We start from the raw sequence: 22312 nt of genomic DNA on the forward strand, positions 1-22312 counted from the left end.
CGTTTGTTTACCTAATCTGAACCATATATTTAAGACCTAAAGGTTAAATATTAGATATTTTCTTTGTTTTGGAGAAATTTATGTGTTCTCTGAGAATTAATGTGAGGTCTACATTAATGCATTTAATCAGTAATTATAAGATAGGAGTGAATCAAATGAGAAAAGACGGGTAAAGAGAAATGAAATATGGTACAAATCAATAGTAAGTCTAGCTTCGCATTCAATGTTGATCACATGGTTACACAGATGAACACCAGTTTCCTTTTCAGATACACAGCCATTAAATTATTTTCATGATATCATTCATACCTTTCTTACTTATATTTCACTGGGTACGATGCATGCACCAGGATGCCACATAAGCCCTTCTTGGCCGGACCGGCACCACGGGCCATACGGATGTAGCCGTTTTCACCCCATTTTTCTCCCCATGAGTTTTTTATTATCCAATAATCTATGCGTTTCTTGGGGTCATGCTCATCGGTGGTGCCATAGCCCACCACCGTCATTCCGTGGGTCTGATTCGTCCCACACGGACCCATAAAGACACCTCCTCCATAACGCCGGAAGCTCTTTGTGTCAAGCAACACAACGACGGGTTGGGCCGCCACCGCCTGCAGCAACGCCACCTCATCATTATTCGGCACCCATTTGAAGCTGTCGATGGTGACGACGGGGTTCTTTCTTTTTGGCACCAAGCAATAGCCATGCTCACCGGCAATGTATGGGTAGTCAGCCTCTGTGGCGATGCCGCCGTTGTCGATAATGTACTTGAAGGCCGATGGCACTCTGCCGTTACGACAGCCAAAACTTCTCTTGTCACAGTCTATGAGCTGCTGCACAGACAACGACTTCAGACTCGTGGTCCTTATGGAGTTGATGCCCTCCACTGCCGCCGCCGCCGCGAAGGCCCAACAAGCTCCGCACCCTCTCTGGGTCTTCACGTTTGTCACTGCCGGCGGGCGTTGGTCATACCCTGTGATCCGCCAATCTACGAACATTGGGAAGTCGTTGCGCGCTGCAACGGCACCCCGTGTGAACCGGCCTTGGCGTCGCTTCCCGCCATCTGACACGAGGTCAGAGCAGCGACCGTGCATGTGATCAATCTCTTCATCGGTCATGTCACCAAAGAGGTTGAGGCTCAGCTTGTAGGGTGCATCCTCTTGGTTGAATTTGTGGATCATGCGAGCGTTCTCCTTGAATACGCTGAAGCGCATGGCCTTGTCACCAAGGTCGCGCCTCACATTGTGATGCCCACACCAGCGCTCGTACAGTGCCCATAGGGACTCCTCTGACATCAAGTCTCTATCAGTGATGTCCATAGAGCTCGCCACCATCATAGCGGCAGCAAGCACAACGGCCATGAGTAGTATTATTGCAATTTCTCTTGCCATTGTAAGTACTAAGCGGTTGCTTCAAGTGTCCTAGGTATCTAACTGGGTAGCGCGGAGTGTCCTAGGTAGCTTTCATCCTCCTTATATAGCAGAATCCTCGTGGTGCACACACAGTTTCTGTGTATACCCTGAATAAACTAGGAATTGCTGAAGTAGTGAACCGACCATAGGCAAGGTTATCACTAGAAAATTTCGAGGTACACAATGAATCTGGAATCTGCTAGTAATTGTTAGAGATATTTGTGCATATGTAGCACATATCAAAGTAGACTATCTCCATATATGTATTTGAATTTATCTATATCTATATCTATCTATTTATCTATCTATCTGCGTATACTCTGAATTTAAGAAATGGTGAAGTAGTGGACCAATCGTGTAGGCAAGGTCGTCACTAGAAAATTTTGGGCTACAAGGTGAAGCTGGTAGTAATTGCTAGATATATTTGTACATATCTAGCACATATAAAATCTGTCTATCTCTATATCCATATCTATCTATCTACCTATATATCCATATCAAATCTGCTAGTAATTGTTAGAGATATTTGTGCATATGTAGCACATATCAAAGTAGTCTATCTCTATATATGTATTTGAATTTATCTATATCTATATCTATCTATTTAACTATCTATCTGCGTATACTCTGAATTTAAGAAATGGTGAAGTAGTGGACCAATCGTGTAGGCAAGGTCGTCACTAGAAAATTTTGGGCTACAAGGTGAAGCTGGTAGTAATTGCTAGATATATTTGTACATATCTAGCACATATAAAATCTGTCTATCTCTATATCCATATCTATCTATCTACCTATATATCCATATCAAATCTGCTAGTAATTGTTAGAGATATTTGTGCATATGTAGCACATATCAAAGTAGTCTATCTCTATATATGTATTTGAATTTATCTATATCTATATCTATCTATTTAACTATCTATCTGCGTATACTCTGAATTTAAGAAATGGTGAAGTAGTGGACCAATCGTGTAGGCAAGGTCGTCACTAGAAAATTTTGGGCTACAAGGTGAAGCTGGTAGTAATTGCTAGAGATATTTGTACATATCTAGCACATATCAAATCTGTCTATCTCTATATTCATATATATATATATATATATATATATCTATCTGTCTATCTATCTATCTATGCACACATAGGGTGAAGTACAGGAAAAATAAATGAAGATTAGTGAAACATACTCGGCGAAACCCTATTTAACCTCAGTGAAGAGTAAGCCGAGTGTTACACTCATAATACGGTCCTCAACTTCATTTGGACCGGCTTAAGCTTGTAAGCCGAGTGTCACTTCACGCCTATTCGGCTTATATATAAGCCGAGGATAAAACATAGGTTCTTGGCGGAAAAAACATGTATGATGACCGGATGTCGCTAAAGGAGTGTTTGATGATTTTCTGTACACACTAAACCACATGTCTAGAAAATAGACAATTAAGCATCTTTGGAACACCCCTCAGATTTGCTTGCTCCACGGGGCGATACTTCCTCAGGCTGCACGCAGGTTGATGTGCTGAAACAAGCCAAACCAAAATGTTTTCGCCAAACAAAGTCCGTTTGTTTTGGCGCTCCAAGTCTATTTCATCAGGGGGCAGAATATTTATTTTATGTTTTTTGACGAGTTTTAAGTGCAGATAATATGCACAAAGACTTCTACATACGTGCACTACTTCTTTTTTTTTGAAACGGGCAAAAATGCTTTTGCGTTATATTAATATAGGAGAAGCAAACTGGGGTATGGCAAGAGCGAAAAAACAAAAAAAACGAGGAAGGGGGCGAACACCGCCCCCGACACAGGGGGAAGAGGATCAGCCTACAAGTTCCGCCAGATTTTTAACACCGCCGAGGATCCAGTCCTTCCCCTCTTCCCTAATCTTATGCATGACAACCGAAGGCAGGGATGACTTATTGTTGAAAACTCGCTCGTTCCTCTCTTTCTAGATCTCCCAAGTGATGAGCGTGATAGCTGAGCGCAAGCCTATTGGGGAGGAGGTGGTGGACTTCGAAACGGCCAGCAAATAGTCCACGACTTTAGGCCTACCCTCCCGGATGCTACTGATGAGGTCTCACTAGTAGGAAAAGGGGCTTTTACCCCGGTTCATAAGGGCCTTTAGTCCCGGTTCTGGAACCGGGACTAAAGGGTCGGTACTAATGCCCTAGCCCTTTAGTCCCGGTTCTTACACGAACCGGGACTAAAGGCCGTCCACGTGGCCGGTGCGGGGAGCCCAGGCAGGAGGGCCTTTGGTCCGGGTTGGTGCCACCAACCGGGACCAATAGGCAGGGCCTTTTGTCCCGGTTGGTGTCACCAACCGGGACCAATAGGCATTCACGCGTCAGCACCTGGCAGGAGCTGAGGTTTTTGTTTTTTTGAAAGGGGGTGGTTTAGGGGTTTTGGGGGGTTAATTTAGGTGTTTCATATATTGTGTTAGCTAGCTAATTAATAGAGAAAAGTGTCCTCTCTTATCTCCGTGCTTGGTCGACGCTATGTACTATATACGTATGGAGAGGAGTAGACACGCTAGCTAGTAATCAAATGAAGGAAACATAAGATCGTCATGAACATATGCATACAGAGAGAAGTGATATCGACCACCTCTCCTTCTCCAAGATATTGGTCGAACAACAAGTTCTCGTATATCTATCCGACACTACCGGCTACATATATACAATAATTATCTCTTATAATACAATCTCCTAATTATATTGTAGGAACACAGGGTCCACATAGTATTCTCCGTTTTCAGCGGTCACGTGGTCAAGGAAGAATGCCGCCAATTCCTCTTGAATTCCTCGCATACGATCTTCTGCTAGGAGTTCATCCCGCTTCCGAAACATCTAATTTGAAGAAGGGGGTCAATACATATATATATGAATAAATGAAACTCAACACAAATGATGGTAATAAAATAAAATTGTGAATATTATTGCTTACGCACTTCATATTGTTCATCAGTGTAGCCCCGCTCACAGGTATGGTAGCGGATGGACTCGCAAACGTAGTATCCACAGTAATTATTCCCGGATTCCTGCCACAACCACTTTACAAGAAATAGAGGTCAATCAAACTGATAAGCAAGCATGCTAAATGGTATTGATGAAACTACCGCTTGAATCACTAGGAGATGCGCGGAACATGCTACTATAGTACTTACTTTCGGGTGATTAAATTGCAGCTTCTTCGGCAGTCCCGGAGCTTTTGAGGTGAATTTTCTTCAAACCCTGCCAGACAAAGAAAACAATTACTTGATATCAGGAAATGAACAAAGTTGCTGATATGGTGGATAATGATCGATTTAACTTACTTCTGGAGCATTTGAGTCATGTTCGCATAGTCCTGAGGATCTTTTCGTCTCGAGTCTAAGACGGTTACTACTCCCGGCTCAAGCTTAATCTCTAGGAGAATATAGTGGAAGCTGCGCATGCATGCATAAGTCATCAATTACATTACCATAACCTGGACTAATAAGGGAAACCGAATATGCACAAGACAGTAACACTCACTTGAAGTTGTAAGGAAAGAGTATTATATCTTTGTTTTGATTTAATACCAACGATTGTAGCAAGTTGGCCTCGGCTTCTTTGGGATGTTTTTCAACCGTATATGCATCTATGAGATTTGTGTTAATGAACCCAATATCACCGATTTGTCTTTTCTTCAATTCGGCGATCTTCAATCTGCATAATATAGTGAGGATAAGTATAAATACATGCAATGAAAGAGCTGACCTATATAGAGAGACTTAATGACAAAAGTAGTACTACTTACAGACAGTAGCAAGTGATCGTTGTTTTATCGAGGGCCTTTTGATTGTAAAACTGGAAGAAATCCTCAAATGGAACATTCAGCAGTTCAATTCCAACGAGGTCATGCTCCGGTTTAACTCTCAGCGTCAAAGTACTCATCCCATCAGACTCTCTGCAGGTTTTCATGTACCAATCATGTAGTCTTCGCATCATCGTGCTTAGAGATCTGACATCTTTGACGAGAGGCTTCCCGTAATGGTATTTGTGTTCGTCCACCTCCATGATTTCATAATGTACATCGCCGGGCAGGTAATCTCCAAGATTGCTATAATAGGGCACCATACTCGGATCATTAGCGACGATGTCTTCTGACACCTTGAGTGGGGGGCACGATTGGTTCGCTTGTTCGCCGAGCTGGGCAATGTTTTTCCCGGCTCGTCGTTCTTTCATCCTTTTATCACTGACAGTACTTCCCGACCGCTCCGCTGCGGCATATGGCTTTGCAAGAACGCGCTCATAGTTGCCTCTCGGCAGAGACTTTGGTGGTTTTGTCAGGGCAGCCAGAGTGCGCTTTGCTTTCACCGGATCTACCTTCTCCTCCGGAGGTGGATGTTTATTTGCTTTCACCCCTTCAAAGAAGTTCTTCACTTCGGCTCGCACGATCTTCGCGTTCTCCTCCTTGGTCCTCTCATATGGTAACTTCTCTGGAGTCTTCAGAGAAGGACCGAATCTGTATTGCCTCCCGCCTCTGGCAGCTGTACTGCTAGACGCCGGCAGAGCAGACGGAGCGGCTGCGGCTGTCTTCTTTCCTTGCTTACGAGGCGGAGGAGAAGGACTACGACGCGCCGGAGCAGCCGCAGCGGCGGCGGGTCTCTTCCGCCCTTGCTGACGAGGCGGAGAAGGAGGAGGCTGGCTGCTCTGGCGCGCCGGCGCTGGCGGAGAAGGAGGCGGAGTGCCGCCACGCGCCGGAGAAGGAGGCTGAGTGCCCTGATCACTCGCCGGAGGAGGAGGCGGAGTGCCCTTACTCGCCGGAGCCGTCCAGTTCGGAAGCTTGATGAGCTCCTTCCGCCATAGGCATGGAGTCTTCAGAGCTAAACCCAGCCGAGTCTCCCCTTCACCGGTAGGGTGGCCAAGCTGGAGGTCCTCAAATCCCTCCGTTATTTCATCCACCATCACCCTAGCATATCCTTCTGGAATCGGCCGGCAGTGGTAGGTTGCGCCGGGTTCAGTAGGTAAAACAGAGCCAACAACCGCCTTGACTTTCAAGTTCTGCCATTCCGCCATAAGGTGGCAATGTTGAGACTCCGTGATAGGATCCACGGGGTAGCTAGCAGGAGCCGCATGCTCCAGCTGAGGCAGCTCGGTGGAAGCCACGCTGCTTCTCCGCTGAGATGGCGGTGTAGCTTCGGGGGCAGTTTCGGCATCTCGATTGCTGTCTCGTTCCTCTAGCGCTTGAACCCTTTCGTGCAGCTTATGAATTTGGATCTGCTCCACTTTTTTCCTCCTCTCCTGGGTTTTGTTACCGCCCGCATCCGGAAAACCAGCCTTCCACGGAACGGAGCCTGGCGTGCCTCGTGTCCGTCCAGGGTGCTCAGGATTCCCGAGGGCCATTGTGAGCTCGTCGTTCTCTCTGTCTGGAACGAACGTCCCTTGCTGCGCTGCATCGATATAGTGCTTAAGCTTCTTGACGGGTATTGCAAATTGCTCGTCCGTCCAACGACACCTCCCTGATACAGAGTCCAAGGTTCCGCCAGCCCCGAAGAACCAAGTCCGGCAACGGTCTGGCCAGTTCATTGTCTCTGGTTCGATCCCTTTATCCAGCAGATCCCTCTCAGACTTGGCCCGCTTAGGCCGGGCTTTGAGGTAGCCACCTGACCCCGTGCGATGGTGAAGCTTCTTCTTCGCAGCATTCTTCTTGTTTGTCACTGACATCTTCTTACTCTTTTCCGATGTCTTGTGGGCCACAAATGCGGGCCAGTGATCTCTGATCTTCTCATACCGGCCGATGAATTCTGGTGTCTCTTCTTTGTCGACAAACGTTTTCAGCTCATTCTTCCACCTCCTGAATCGGTCTGCCATCTTCTTAAGAGCATGAGACTTGATTAATTGCTCTATAACTAGCTTCTCCGGATCCTCCTCTGGCGGTAGGGTGAAATTTGCCTTCAGCTCAGTCCAAAAGATCATCTTTCTGCATATCATTGACATAAGACACCTCAGGGTCTTCCTTCTTAGGCTTATACCATTGGTGGATGCTGATCGGGATCTTGTCCCTAACTAGAACCCCGCACTGAGCAGCAAAAGCATCCTTTGTCCGGAGGGGTTCAATCGGTTGGCCGTCGCGCGCAATTGCTGTGATCTCAAAACTTTCATCCGAGCGCAAATTTCTCTTCGGGCCTCGTCTCTTTACCGCAGTTGTGCTCGATCCGGAGGGCTAGAAAAAAGAAGAAAGACGAGTGCTAATTAATATGTGTACATACCAAAACAATGAATGCATCAATAGCTAGTGAGCACAGGCTTAACTAATATATTTACCTGGCCGGACTCTGTTCGGTCACCGGAGGCGTCACCACGGGCTCCTTCTTGCACCAGCATTGGGTCACCGGAGCCATCATAATCATGTCTTTCCTCCTCCACTCTTCGATCACCGTATCCTGCTTCTTCACCCTGTTCTTCCAGACCATCATTGTCGTTAAGATACGACAAGATATCACCTCCGGCTAAGATTATGTCCCCCAACACCTCTTCTGCTTGCTCATCTCGTCCGTGCTCCATTGTTTCTGCAAATATTACAACATGGCAATTATTACACAAACATGACAACAGGTGGATATATTAGTGCAAACGTAGACCTAGCTTATTCCGGGTTTGGGGTGGCCTAGGCAACGCTTCAAGGGTAGGGGCGCGGCGGGAGGGGGTAGGAGACCGACATCGTTTTTTTCTAGGGTTTGGGTGTCCTCGAGAGTTTTGGTCGAGCGAGAGGGCCGGGGGGTGCTCCCGTGGTATAAGTTATCACGGTCGAGAGGGGGTATACATATCGACCGTCCATCATGTCAAAGTTATCTGGTAGGGAGTTATATATATCGACAACGACGACATACATACACGGGAAAATAATGTTATCGGGGAGGGGGTATCTCGACCCCCCCCCCCACGTGTTGAAGTTATTGGGAGGGGGTTTTATATCGACAACGACGACATACATACACGGGAAAATAATGTTATCGAGGAGGGGGTATATCGACCCCCTCCCCCTCTTGTTGAAGTTACCCCCCCTCGTGTTGACGTTATCGGGAGGGGGTAATATCGACAACGACAACATACATACACGGGAAAATAATGTTATCAGGGAGGGGGTATATCGACCCCCCCCCCCCCACGTGTTGAAGTTATCAGGAGGGGTTTATATCGACAACGACGACATATATACACGGGAAAATAATGTTATCGGGGAGGGGGTATATCGACCCCCCTCGTGTTGAAGTTATCCCCCCTCGTGTTGAAGTTATCGGGAGGGGTATATATCGACGACGACAGACCCGATAAAACATAAGAAAACGAAGAAGAAATAAAAAGAGGAGAAGAAGAATGGAATAGAGGAGAGGATTGAAGAAAAAAAAAGAAGAAAAAAAAAAGAGGAGAAGAAGAAAGGAATAGAGGAGAAGAAGAAAAAAATAGAATATTTTCTATTTTTTCTTCTTCTCCTCTATTCCTTTCTGCTTCTCCTCTTCTTTTTCTTCTATTTTCCTCTTCTTATTTATTTCTCCTCTTCTTCCTCTCCTCTTCTTCTTTCTTTCCTCTTCTTATTTTCTTCTTTCCTATCCTTCTTTTTCTTCTTCTTCCCTTCCTAGCTAGATATATAAAACTTTTCTAAAATTGTAACTTTTGCATATATAAAACTTTTCCATGTGGATCATCATTTCTCATATATATCGAATATATATCCATTGTCATATATAAAAATTTCTATATATGAACAAAAAACTTTCTATGAACAAAAAAACATTTTTGACATATATATTCATACATTTTGAACATCTACATACATACAAATTTTTTTTGTTCACATATACATTATAGCCACATACACATATACATCACATATGAACAAATAAAATTAAACTAATAAAAATAGAAAAACATATAGCCACATATGAACAAAAACATATAGCCACATACATACACATATACATTATATATATATGATCAAAAAACAATTAACTAATAAAAAACAGAGCCGGGGCGGCGGCTCTCACAGCGGGGGCGGCTAGGACGATGGCGACGGCGGGGGCGGCGAGGGCGCCGGCGCGCGGGGGCGGGACGGGGCGGGGGCGGCGAGGGCGCCGGCGAGCATGCGCGGGCCGGGCAGGGGGGCTCGGGGCGCCGAGGCGGCGCACGCGAGCAGGGGAGCACGAGGCGGGGCGGCGCGTGGGGGCAGGGCGACGGCGACGAGCACCGGGCGGCGAGCCGTCGAGGCAAGGGCGCGGGGCGACGGCGACGAGGAGCGGGCGGCGACGGCGAGCACGGGCAGCCTGGCGGCGTCGGGGGCAACTGGCGAGGTATCTGAAAATTTCCCAAGTGTTGGCTTATATAGGCACACCTTTGGTCCCGGTTGGTGGCACCAACCGGGACCAATGGCACCCTTTAGTCCCGGTTGGTGCCACCAACCGGGACCAAAGGTCTGAAAAGGGACCTTTGGTCCCGGTTGGTGCCACCAACCGGGACCAAAGGCCTTGCGCTGCCCGCGGCCAAAAGTTTAGTCCCACCTCGCTAGTTGAGAGGGGCTCGGAGTGGTTTATAAGCCCCACTGCGGCTGCCCTCTCGAGCTCCTCTCAAATGCAGGCTTACGGGCCTAATGTCACACTGTGCTGTCTGTGGGCCTATTGGGCCTTCTGCGGGCCTGAATCCTGGCCCAGGTTGGGTTTCTAGTCGTATTCAGGCCGTGGTGGCCCAATAGGTGGCAATTTTTTAAAAAAATCCAGTTTTTTGGTTCTGTTTTTTGCATTATTTATTTTCTTTTGTTTTTTGCTTTATTTTTTAATTCTTTTTGCTTTTAGGTCAGCAAAATTATAAACTGTCTGTTAGTGCCATTAGTTTTAGAAAAAATATAAACTTTCTATTAGTGCCATTAGTTCTTTATGAAAATTCTTTTTGCTGTATTTAGTTTTTTTGTTTTCTTTTTTGCTATATTTATTTTGTTTTGTTTCTACTTACAACAAAAAACTTATTTATTTTATTTTATTTTGTTTCTAATTACTTATTTATTTTACTTTATGATAATTCTTTCTGCTATTAAAGTTTCTATCAAAAAAGTTCTTTATGAAAATTCTTTTTGCTTTTAATGATTAAAAATAAAAAAGAGGCGCAATGCGCGTTGATTTGCTTCAAGCCTTTCGGAATAGTGTAGACTGCACTGCACATAGCTCGATGCAGTCTACCTTATTCCTCAAGGCTTGAAGCTAAGCAACGTGAGCATTGCGGCTCTTCTTCATCGTCTCTGCACTCAGGGCTTATAAACCGCTCCTAGTGCCTCTCAGCTAGCGAGGTGGGACTAAAAAACTGCTTAGCTAGTAAGAAACTCTAGTACCGGTTCGTGCCACGAACAGGTACTAAAGGTGCTCGTGGGGCCACAGCCTCATTAGTACCGGTTCGTGGCACCAACAGGGACCAACCGGGACCAATGGCCTTGCACGGCGGTGTGGTGGTGAGTTTAGTCCCACCTCGCTAGCTAAGAGAGAGCCGCACCTATTTATAAGGTGCGGTGCGCCTGAGCTGTCGAGCTTCTCTCTAAAGCAGGCTTACGGGCCTAACCTCTCTGTACATGCCTGTGGGCCTACTGGGCCTTCTGCGGGCCTGAATCCTGGCCCATGGATGGGTTTCTAATCGTATTCAGGCCGTGGTGGCCCAGTAGGTGGCATAATTTTTAATTTTTGGCCTGTTATTTTTCATGCATTTACTAATTATTTTGAGCTATAAGACCCTAAAATTAAAAAGCATTTCAAATGAACTCTGAAAAGGTTGAAAGTTGGCATGGTATCATCATTTCATCCACATAGCATGTGCAAGAAAGTTGAGAGGGTTACGGCAAAAACTAGATGCACTTCTTGTACAAAACGGACAATGGTATCATACTCGTCTATTACAAAGTTGGCATGGTATCATGATAATAGTTGCGGGAGAAAGTCTTCACTTTTTCTTCGCTTGTGTCATTTGCTTATTGCGCCGTAACCATGGATAATCTTCATCGTTTATCAGGATGCTTGGGTCAGCCTTGACTTTGAAGGGAGGAATTTCATGAAACTTTTCATAATCTTCAGATATGTCTGTCTTGCCCTCCACTCCCACAATGTCCCTTTTTCCTGAAAGAACTATGTGGCGCTTTGGCTCATCGTATGATGTATTCGCTTCCTTATCTTTTCTTTTCGTCGATCTGGTAGACATGTCCTTCACATAGATAACCTGTGCCACATCATTGGCTAGGACGAACGGTTCGTCAGTGTACCCAAGATTGTTCAGATCCACTATTGTCATTCCGTACTGTGGGTCTACCTGTACCCCGCCTCCTGACAGATTGACCCATTTGCACTTAAACAAAGGGACCTTAAAATCATGTCCGTAGTCAAGTTCCCATATGTCCATTATGTAACCATAATATGTGTCCTTTCCCCTCTCGGTTGCTGCATCAAAGCGGACACCGCTGTTTTGGTTGGTGCTCTTTTGATCTTGGGCGATCGTGTAAAATGTATTCCCATTTATCTCGTATCCTTTGTAAGTCAATACAGTCGAAGATGGTCCCCTGGACAACGAGTACAACTCATCACAAACAGTGGTGTCACCTCTGAGACGTGTTTCCAACCAACTGCTGAAAGTCCTGATGTGTTCACATGTAATCCAGTCGTCACACTGCTCCGGGTGTTTGGAGCGCAGACTGTTCTTGTGTTCATCGACATACGGGGTCACCAAGGTAGAGTTCTGTAGAACTGTGTAGTGTGCTTGAGACCAAGAATATCCGTCCCTGCATATTATTGAGTCCCCCCTCCAAGCGTGCCTTTTCCAGTCAGTCTTCCCTCATACCGCGATTTAGGGAGACCTATCTTCTTAAGGCCAGGAATGAAGTCAACACAAAACCCAATGACATCCTCTGTTTGATGGCCCATGGAGATGCTTCCTTCTGGCCTAGCGCGGTTATGGACATATTTCTTTAGGACTCCCATGAACCTCTCAAAGGGGAACATATTGTGTAGAAATACGGGCCGCAGAATGACAATCTCGTCGACTAGATGAACTAGGACGTGCGTCATGATATTGAAGAAGGATGGTGGGAACACCAGCTCGAAACTGACAAGACATTGCGCCACATCACTCCTTAGCCTTGGTATGATTTCTGGATCGATCACCTTCTGAGAGATTGCATTGAGGAATGCACATAACTTCACAATGGCTAATCGGACGTTTTCCGGTAGAAGCCCCCTCAATGCAACCGGAAGCAGTTGCGTCATAATCACGTGGCAGTCATGAGACTTTAGGTTCTGGAACTTTTTCTCTGGCATATTTATTATTCCCTTTATATTCGACGAGAAGCCAGTCGGGACCTTCATACTGAGCAGGCATTCAAAGAAGATTTCTTTCTCTTCTTTCGTAAGAGCGTAGCTGGCAGGACCTTCATACTGCTTCGGAGGCATGCCGTCTTTTTCGTGCAAACGTTGCAGGTCCTCCCGTGCCTCAGGTGTATCTTTTGTCTTCCCATACACGCCCAAGAAGCCTAGCAGGTTCACGCAAAGGTTCTTCGTCACGTGCATCACATCGATTGAAGAGCGGACCTCTAGCTCTTTCCAGTAGGGTAGGTCCCAAAATATAGATTTCTTCTTCCACATGGGTGCGTGTCCCTCAGCGTCATTCGGAACAGCTAGTCCGCCAGGACCCTTTCCAAAGATTACGTGTAAATCATTGACCATAGCAAGTACGTGATCACCGGTACGCATGGCGGGCTTCTTCCGGTGATCTGTCTCGCCTTTGAAATACTTGCCTTTCTTTTGACATTGATGGTTGGTCGGAAGAAATCGACGATGGCACAGGTACACATTCTTCCTGCTTTTGTCCAGGTATATACTTTCAGTGTCATCTAAACAGTGCGTGCATGCGTGGTATCCTTTGTTTGTCTGTCCTGAAAGGTTACTGAGAGCGGGCCAATCTTTGATGGTTACAAACAGCAAAGCATGCAGGTTAAATTCCTCCTGTTTGTGCTCATCCCACGTACGTAGACCGTTTCCATTCCACAGCTGTAAAAGTTGTTCAACTAATGGCCTTAGGTACACATCAATGTCATTGCCGGGTTGCTTAGGGCCTTGGATGAGAACTGGCATCATAATGAACTTCCGCTTCATGCACATCCAAGGAGGAAGGTTATACATACATAGAGTCACGGGGCAGGTGCTGTGATTGCTGCTCTGCTCCCCGAAAGGATTAATGCCATCTGCGCTTAAACCAAACCATACGTTCCTTGGGTCAGCTGCAAACTCAGCCCAGTAATTTCTCTCGATTTTTCTCCACTGCGACCCGTCAGCGGGTGCTCTCAACTTCCCGTCTTTCTTACGGTCCTCACTGTGCCATCGCATCAACTTGGCAGGCTCTTCGTTTCTGAACAGACGTTTCAACCGTGGTATTATAGGAGCATACCACATCACCTTCGCAGGAACCCTCTTCCTGGGGGGCTCGCCGTCAACATCACCAGGGTCATCTCGTCTGATCTTATACCGCAATGCACCGCATACCGGGATGCGTTCAGATCCTTGTACGCACCGCGATAGAGGATGCAGTCATTAGGGCATGCATGTATCTTCTGCACCTCCAATCCTAGAGGGCATACGACCTTCTTTGCTGCGTATGTACTGTCGGGCAATTCGTTATCCTTTGGAAGCTTCTTCTTCAATATTTTCAATAGCTTCTCAAATCCTTTGTCAGGCACAGCATTTGCCTTCCACTGCAGCAATTCCAGTACGGTACCGAGCTTTGTGTTGCCATCTTCGCAATTGGGGTACAACCCTTTTTTGTGATCCTCTAACATGCGATCGAACTTCAGCTTCTCCTTTTGACTTTTGCATTGCGTCCTTGCATCGACAATGACCCGGCGGAGATCATCATCATCGGGCACTGGTTCCTCTTGATCTTCAGCAGCTTCCCCCCTTGCAGCATCATTGGGCACATCGTCTGGTTCCTCTTGATCTTCAGCAGCTTCCCCCGTTGCAGCATCACCGTATTCGGGGGGCACATAGTTGTCATCGTCCTCTTCTTCTTCGCCGTCTACCATCATAACCCCCATTTCTCCGTGCCTCGTCCAAACATTATAGTGTGGCATGAAACCCTTGTAAAGCAGGTGGGTGTGAAGGATTTTCCGGTCAGAGTAAGACTTCGTATTCCCACATGTAGGGCATGGACAACACATAAAACCATTCTGCTTGTTTGCCTCAGCCACTTCGAGAAAATCATGCACGCCCTTAATGTACTCGGAGGTGTGTCTGTCACCGTACATCCATTGCCGTTTCATCTGCGTGCATTATATATAATTAAGTGTGTCAAAAACCATTACAGAACATCATGAATAGATAATTAAGTGACCAAATTAATACAAGATCATCATCACATTAGAACCAAAGTACATACATAGTTCTCATCTAACAACATATATATAGCTCTCCAGAGCATCTAATTAATTAAGCCATACATTGAAACTATGTAAAACATTTCAATGCGAAAACAAATGCGATCATAATCGCAACCAAGGTAACAATTGATCCAACGGCATAATGATACCAAGCCTCGGTATGAATGGCATATTTTCTAATCTTTCTAATCTTCAAGCGCATTGCATCCATCTTGATCTTGTGATCATCGACGAGATACGCAACATGCAACTCCAATATCATCTTCTCCTCCTCAATTTTTTTTATTTTTTCCTTCAAGTAATTGTTTTCTTCTTCAACTAAATTTAACCTCTCGAAAATAGGGTCGGTTAGAATTTCCGGTTCAACCACCTCCTAGATAAATAAAATCTATGTCACGTTGGTCGGTATATTTGTCATAAACAATAAATGAACCAAATAGTTATAAAAAGATAATATATACCACATCCGAATCATAGACAGGACGAGGGCCGATGGGGGCGGATACCAAAACCATCGCACTATGTAATAAGAAGGAATAATAAAAGTAACAAAATTAGACAAGTAACTATATAAAGTAAGAATTTTTTCCTTTCAAAAAGAAGATAAGAACAAGAGGCTCACCACGGTGGTGCTGGCGACGAGATCGGCGCGGGCGATCGACGGCGGTGAAGACGGGGACGGGACGTGACGGACCGCTAAACCGAGACAAATCTCGGGGAAAATGGAGCTCGGAGGTCGAGTTTCGAGAGGACAAAGATTAACTAGTGTGGCTCAGACATTTCATCGAACACCTCATGTGCATAGGAGGTGAGCTAGAGCACCCAAATGCCCTCCCCTCGCCGACCAGAAAAAACAGAGCACTCTGGAGTGCTCTACTGTGGCGATGGGGTATATATAGGGAACTCATTGGTCCCGGTTGGTGGCACCAACCGGGACTAAAGGCCTTTGGTCCCGGTTGGTGCCACGAACCGGGACCAATGCCCCCTTTAGTCCCGGTTGGTGGCACCAACCGGGACCAAAGGCCTTGTGCTGGAACTGGCGCGGTGCGGTTGGATGTTTAGTCCCACCTCGCTAGCCGAGAGGCTTCGACAGTGGTTTATAAGCGCAGCTGCGCTGACCACTTCGAGCTCCTCTCAAATGCAGGCTTACGGGCCTATTCTGTCACTATTTGCCTGTGGGCCTACTGGGCCTTCTGCGGGCCTGAATCCTGGCCCATGGATGGGTTTCTAGTCGTATTCAGGCCACGGTGGCCCAGTAGGTGGCATAATTTTTTTCCTCTGTTTTTTTCACTTTTGCTTTATTTGTTTTGTTTTGTTTCTACTTACAACAAAAACTTATTTATTTTATTTCTAAGTACTTATGTATTTTACTTTCATTATTTTATTTTTATTTATTTTCTGCTGCTATTTTCATTTATTTTACTGCTGCTATTTTTACTTAATTTATTAAGGTTTATTTATTGTAGTTACTATAGTTTATTTTATTTTATTTTATTAAGGTTTACGAGCTGTGGGAGGGACGAGGGGTGGCGACGTGCTGTGGGACACGATGCAGGGGTCGTCGTGCCCCTGAAAACCTATTCATCTTGCCTGAAGGTGATCCTGTGTCAGATCCTGCACGATACATCATCACTACAACACGTCGGCGGCGGTGTATGAGGCGTCCATGGCCCTGGTGGCGCCTTCAAGGGAGGACGCATGATCTTCAAGGGAGGACAGGCCATCAGATTCATCCACATGGTAGCGTCTTTGTTCATCCAGGTTTGACGATTCATCTTTTCATTATCTAGTCTCTCAGGGATGTCAAACGTACCCTCAACAACTAACGTCAGCATTTATTTTGTTCTGTAGTGAACCCCCTCGATGAATGCATGTCTGTTGCCGTGGCTAGAGAAAATTCTACATATCCACATCCTGATAACCAACAAGATAAGTAGCAGCTTTGATATGGAGGTATTTTCCTTCACTGCGTGCTTTTTCTTTGTGCCCTTTACTGTACTGTAGTAGCATTTGCTAAATTGCATTGAGAGAATAGGACGGCACAACAAGCTAGGGCTTCAAGAAAACCAACCAAATTCCTTTTTTTTGGGATCAACCAACCAAATTGCTGTAATAGCACGATCCGCAAGACCTAGAAGGGATCTACACATGACATCGGTGGCTTCTCCTCCGCCTGCTATTTGCCGCTTTGACACTGTTGACAGATCCGAGTTCCACCTGCTAGGCTCAAGTGGTAGATGTTACGGGCAACTGTATGTGAATCCCACTCCAAGGGATCGCCCTTCTCTATCCCAGATATGGCGGTTATGGAGTTGATGGCTCGTGTTTTTTTTTCTCTTTTGCTTTATTTGTTTTGTTTTGTTTCTACTTACAACAAAAAACTTATTTATTTTATTTCTAATTACTTATGTATTTTACTTTAATTATTTTATTTTTATTTATTTTACTGCTGCTATTTTTATTTATTTTACTGCTGCTATTTTTATTTATTTTACTGCTGCTATTTTTACTTAATTTATTAAGGTTTGTTTATTGTAGTTACTATAGTTTATTTTATTTATTTTATTAAGGTTTATTTAGTTTTATTTATTTTATTAAGGTTTATTTATTTTATAAATATAAAAAATGAACATAGATGCGCTTATAGAGAAAATTCAACCTAGGACCAGGCAGATAGGGACGGCCTTATAAACTGATGTGAGCGCCCTTCGGTTGGCGAGGTGGGACTAAACACTGGCCGCAACTAGGACCAGGCCTTTAGTCCTGGTTTGTGGTAGGAACCGGGACTAAAGGGTGGTGGGCCAGGAGCATGGCCCATTGGTCCCGGTTTGTCCCACCAACCGGGACCAAAGGGTCCGGACGAACCGGGACCAATGCCCCCACGAGGCCCGGCAGGTCCCTGGCCGCACGAACCGGGACCAATGCTCACATTAGTCCCGGTTCGTGAATTTACCGGGGCTAATGTGAAAACTGTCCTGTGACCTAAGCCCCTTTTCCTACTAGTGTCTGGACAAGATAACCAAGAGGCCGCGGCCGTCCAGATACGTTTGGAGAAGCGGCACTCGAAAAGAATGTGCCGTGCTGTCTCAGGGGAGGTACAGCAGAGCTGGCAAGTAGGTTGGTGCGGCCATCCGCATTTCGCCAAGCGATCAGCGGTCCATAAGCGGTTCTGGACAGCGAGCCAGGCGAAGAAACGACACTTTGGAGGGGCCCAGGTCTTCCACACGATGTTCCCGAACTGGTAGGGCAAAGAGGCAAGGAACTGGACCTTGTAGGCGGAGCTGGCCGAGTAGCACCCATTAGGGGTCAAGGACCAGGTAATGGAGTCCACAGTGTCCGGATGAAGCTGGATATCCGACAAGAGCTCCCAGAGGTGGACGTATTGTTCCATGTGATCGGCAGTGAACGCATCCACCGCAATGTCCGAGATCCAGTTGTTATCAGCGAGAGCGTCCTGGACCGTCCGATTCTTCCTCTTGGAAGCCTTGAAAATTAGGGGAGCCAGGTCTTTTGGCGGGGCGCCATGGAGCCATGAAGACGACCAGAAGGAGGCCTTGGCGCCATTTCCGATGGTGGCATGAGTAGCCGCATTGAAGAGGTCAAGGTCGGAGGCGTCGTTGGGGGTTTCAGAGCCCACCCATGGCTTCTCAGGAGCCTTCCACTCATACCATAACCAGCGAAGCCTCAGGGCCCGGGAGGACCTCTCCAGGTCCAAAACCCCCAAACCACCGAGCTCCTTGGGGCGGCAAACCTTTTGCCACTTGACTTTGCATTTCCCTCCACTAACCGTCTCCTTACAGGCCCAGAGCATGCCGCGACTGGTCTTCGCAAAGGCCTTGAGGATGCCTTTGTCATCCTTTAAAGCCGTCAGCAAGAAGATTGGCATGGAGGAGAGCACGGACTTAACCAGAGCAGTGCACCCGGCACGATTCAGGAACTTTCCTTTCCACGGGCTAAGACGAGCCACCGCTTTGTCGATGTAGGGTTGAAGGTCCACACGCCTAAGTCTTCCGAGGGAGAGGTGCAACCCCAAATACTTAATGGGGAAGGGGGTCGTAGTCGCCGGGAAGTTCGCCAGAATCTCCTCCAAGTTAATGTTGGCGCATTGGATGGGGGCGATGGAGCTCTTGGTCACATTTGTCACGAGGCGAGAGACCACCCCAAAACTCTGTAGAATGCTAGCAAGGCCTTCCACATCATGTGCCGTAGGGGATAGAAAAATGGCAGCGTCGTCCGCATATAGGGAGACCCTGGGGCCCTGAAATACCTCCAGGCATAGCAGACAGCAGGCCGGATTCTGTAGCCTTTTCCAGAAGTCTCTGAAGTGGGTCGATGGCGATGTCGAACAGGAGGGGCGAGAGGGGATCGCCCTGACGAAAACCGCATCCATGCAGGATGTCCCTCCCAGGGATTCCGTTGAGGAAAACCCTAGAGGAGGCCGTGGTGAAGAGAGTCGTCAGGAGGGCCCACCATCTTTGAGGAAAGCCGAGGCGTTGCAAAAGATCCAACATGTAATCCCAGCGAACAGTGTCAAAGGCCTTGGCGATGTCCAATTTGATCAGAAGTGATGGAGTTTTGCAGCGGTGTAACCGGGGGGCGGTGTTCCTGACGTACAAGAAATTGTCGTGGATAGTTCTAGACTTGATGAAAGCGCTCTGACTGCGGGAAACAATGTCGTTCATCTTCGGGCTGAGACGTCGTGCCATAGCTTTGGCGATGATCTTCGGAACCACATGGATGAGACTGATGGGCCTGAAATCCGATATGGACTCTGCACCGTCCTTTTTAGGCAGACGCACGACATTGGCTGTGTTGATGATGTGGAAATTGGACGCAGACAGCTCGGAGAAGGCATTGATGACGGTCATAAGGTCATCCTTGATTATATCCCAGCAAGAGCGAAAGAAGGCAATAGTAAAACCGTCAGGGTCCGGAGCCTTGTCCGCGGGCATGTCATCAATAGCCTCCTTTATCTCATCCTCAGAGAAAGGCAGGCCCAGATCCTCCAAGGGGTGGGTGGTGAGGTTCAGGGCGTCCCAGTTGAAGTCCAGCGTACAAGGAAGACGCCGACCTAGAGCACGGGAGAAGTGGTCGAAGATCAGCCCGGCTTTATCATCGTGAGTCACAGCCCAGCCAGTGTTATGCTTGAGTCTCAAGGTGTGATTTTTGCGCTTCCTCGCATTAACTCGTAGATGGAAAAATTTGGTGTTGGCGTCGCCCTCGCGGAGGTAGCAAATTCCGGAGGCTTGACGTTTGCGGGATCTTTCCAGAACAGCGAGACCCTTAACCCGACATTTCAGATTAGCACGGAGCCATCTTTCTTCCTGGGAGAGTGCGCGGGACTCTTGAGCAATATCCAACTGCAGAATGACATCCAGGGCCATGAGGAGTTGCAGATTGCCATCAGAGAAGAGGCCTTTGCTCCAAGATTTGAGCCCATGCGCCGTGGCCTTGAGCTTGTGATTGATGACATGGACCGGTTGAGAGTGCGAGGAGGGCGCAGACCAAGCTTGTTGGACCACCTCCTTGAACCCCGGCATTTTGGTCCAGAAGGACTCGAAGCGAAAGACAGGCGGTTTTCGCGGGCCACTCTGGTTGGAAAGGAGGAGGGGGCAGTGGTCCGAGAGGGATGAGGACAGGGCATGTAGCACATGATTCTCGAACATGAGGTCCCAAGCAGCATTGCAGAAAGCCCGATCCAAACGCACAAGAGTAGGGGTCTCCCTTTCGTTGCTCCAAGTAAACCTCCGGTTCTGCAACTTCAGCTCCTTAAGCTGACAGTTGATGAGGGCTCTTCTGAAGAGACCCATCAGGCGGAAGTCCAGGTTGTTGTTGTTCTTATCCTCCGCTTGGTAGATAAGGTTGAAATCCCCAATGATGAGCCATTTTGAGTCGTCAGAAGGCTTGGCAGCGATAGCTTCTGAGAGAAAGGCTTCTTTCTCGGCGTGATCTGTAGGGCCGTAGACCGTAGTGAGCTTGAAGGAGGTACCACATGCGCGAATGGAGACGCTACCCAAGATCAAGTAAGTGCCGAGGTGAACGTTGGAGACCTCTACATGATCCTCGTTCCAGAGTAAGAGGATGCCGCCCCGGGTGCCGATGGCCGAACTGTGAGCGAAGGAGCGAAGACTAAGACCGCCGATATAAGAAGCCGTTTGTTGATCGATGTGGTCGAGCTTGGTCTCTTGGATGCAAGCGATATGACAGCGAGTATCGGCGAGGAAGGCGTGGACGGTGTCTTTGCGACCTTGGTCGTTTAGCCGGCGGGTATTCCAGTCAACGATGGAGAGATCAGGTCCGATCATAGTGACAACAACCAAGGTGAGGTGATAGCTTAACAGACGAACACAGAAACTTGTCCACAAAGTGATAAAGACGACGAAACGCAGCAGGAAAGCAAGGAACTAAACAGTCACGTCCTGGGCATCTAGCTCGCACCCTCCTGGACCTCCCATGGCAATGAGCGACTCGTCCGCTTCGGTCATGCTGCGGATGTTGAGCTTGAAGAGCTTGGCTAGAGCTTCAATCGCCTTGTCCGGAAGCGTGGTGCTGAACTTGTCGACGTAAGCCTTCCTCGCATCCAGCAGAGGGACTCCTTCAGTAGCAACACCCATCTTGGTGTTCAGGACATGGACGGCCTTATCCATGGCGTGCATTTTTGGCTTGTTGATCAAACGGGCACTACGCCTGGTAATAGAAGTGGGCTGCACCTTGGGCAGCTTAGGCGTCAGCAGTGCAGGCGCAGGGCACGGCAGGAGAGGTGCCTGAGGGCGCACAAAAAGGTTGTTGCCGGGGGTTGGAGCGCGTTCTTCGGCCACGGGGTCGCCAAGGACCTGCCTGGCCTCGTCCTCAGCGACGTCCCCAGTGGCGTCTTCCCAAGACTCCGGCACCACAGCCGGTGAGAGCAGCGTAGACCGAGCCGCGTGTAGGAGTGGCGAGGCGGGGAGCGCTGCCGAGTCGTCCATCACGTCTTCCAGCCAAGCGCTGGGGAGGGGAGGCTCGATGTGCGCTTGTGGTGGGGGCGAGGCGAGCCGCGAGAAGCCCATGGTGAAGGCCGGCGGCAACACCTTGATAGCGGGCGTCCAGTCCGTGCAAGCCGCGTCACATGCAATGACGGAGGAGAGATTCATCCACGCCGGGGAGTCTCCGGCCAGGCTGCTAGGAGCAGAATTGCGCTGCTCGGTGATGTGGCGACGGTGACCAACATGGTGGCCAGAGGAACGACCCGAACTGCGGCCATGGGAGCGACCCCTCCCTCCGTCACGGTGATGGCCCGCAGACTTGGCGCGGGAGGAGCGAGAGGAGTTGCGACGTGAGGACTCGCGGCGAGGTCCCCAGCGTTCCTCGTCATCGTCGTCTTCCCGGTGGTCGCAGCGAGATCCGTGCCATGAGCGGCTGCGACGACGATCCTTCGTCTCCACAGAGCGTGAACGGCGTCGTTCCGTGGCCCTGGAGAGGGAGCGATGAGACGCGCGTCGTTCTTCCTCCCGTGGCC

The 22312-nt window shown here is 47.8% G+C and overlaps 1 protein-coding gene across 1 annotated transcript; it reads right to left on the reverse strand.

Moving 5' to 3' along the window:
- Nucleotides 1-257: 257 nt before the first annotated feature.
- LOC123494305 (vignain-like) lies at nucleotides 258-1459 on the reverse strand. Its single transcript, XM_045229564.2, has one exon. It carries the CDS (start codon nucleotides 1392-1394, stop codon nucleotides 315-317), a length of 1080 nt encoding a protein of 359 aa, XP_045085499.1. The 5' UTR covers nucleotides 1395-1459; the 3' UTR covers nucleotides 258-314.
- Nucleotides 1460-22312: the final 20853 nt, after the last annotated feature.

The sequence above is a fragment of the Aegilops tauschii genome, chromosome 6 (assembly GCF_002575655.3).
Source record: "Aegilops tauschii subsp. strangulata cultivar AL8/78 chromosome 6, Aet v6.0, whole genome shotgun sequence".
Taxonomy (NCBI): domain Eukaryota; kingdom Viridiplantae; phylum Streptophyta; class Magnoliopsida; order Poales; family Poaceae; genus Aegilops; species Aegilops tauschii.

Coding starts and splice junctions, on each gene's coding strand:
- LOC123494305 (XM_045229564.2), bottom strand. CDS start 1,394: ATGGCAAGAGAAATTGCAATAATACTACTCATGGCCGTTGTGCTTGCT.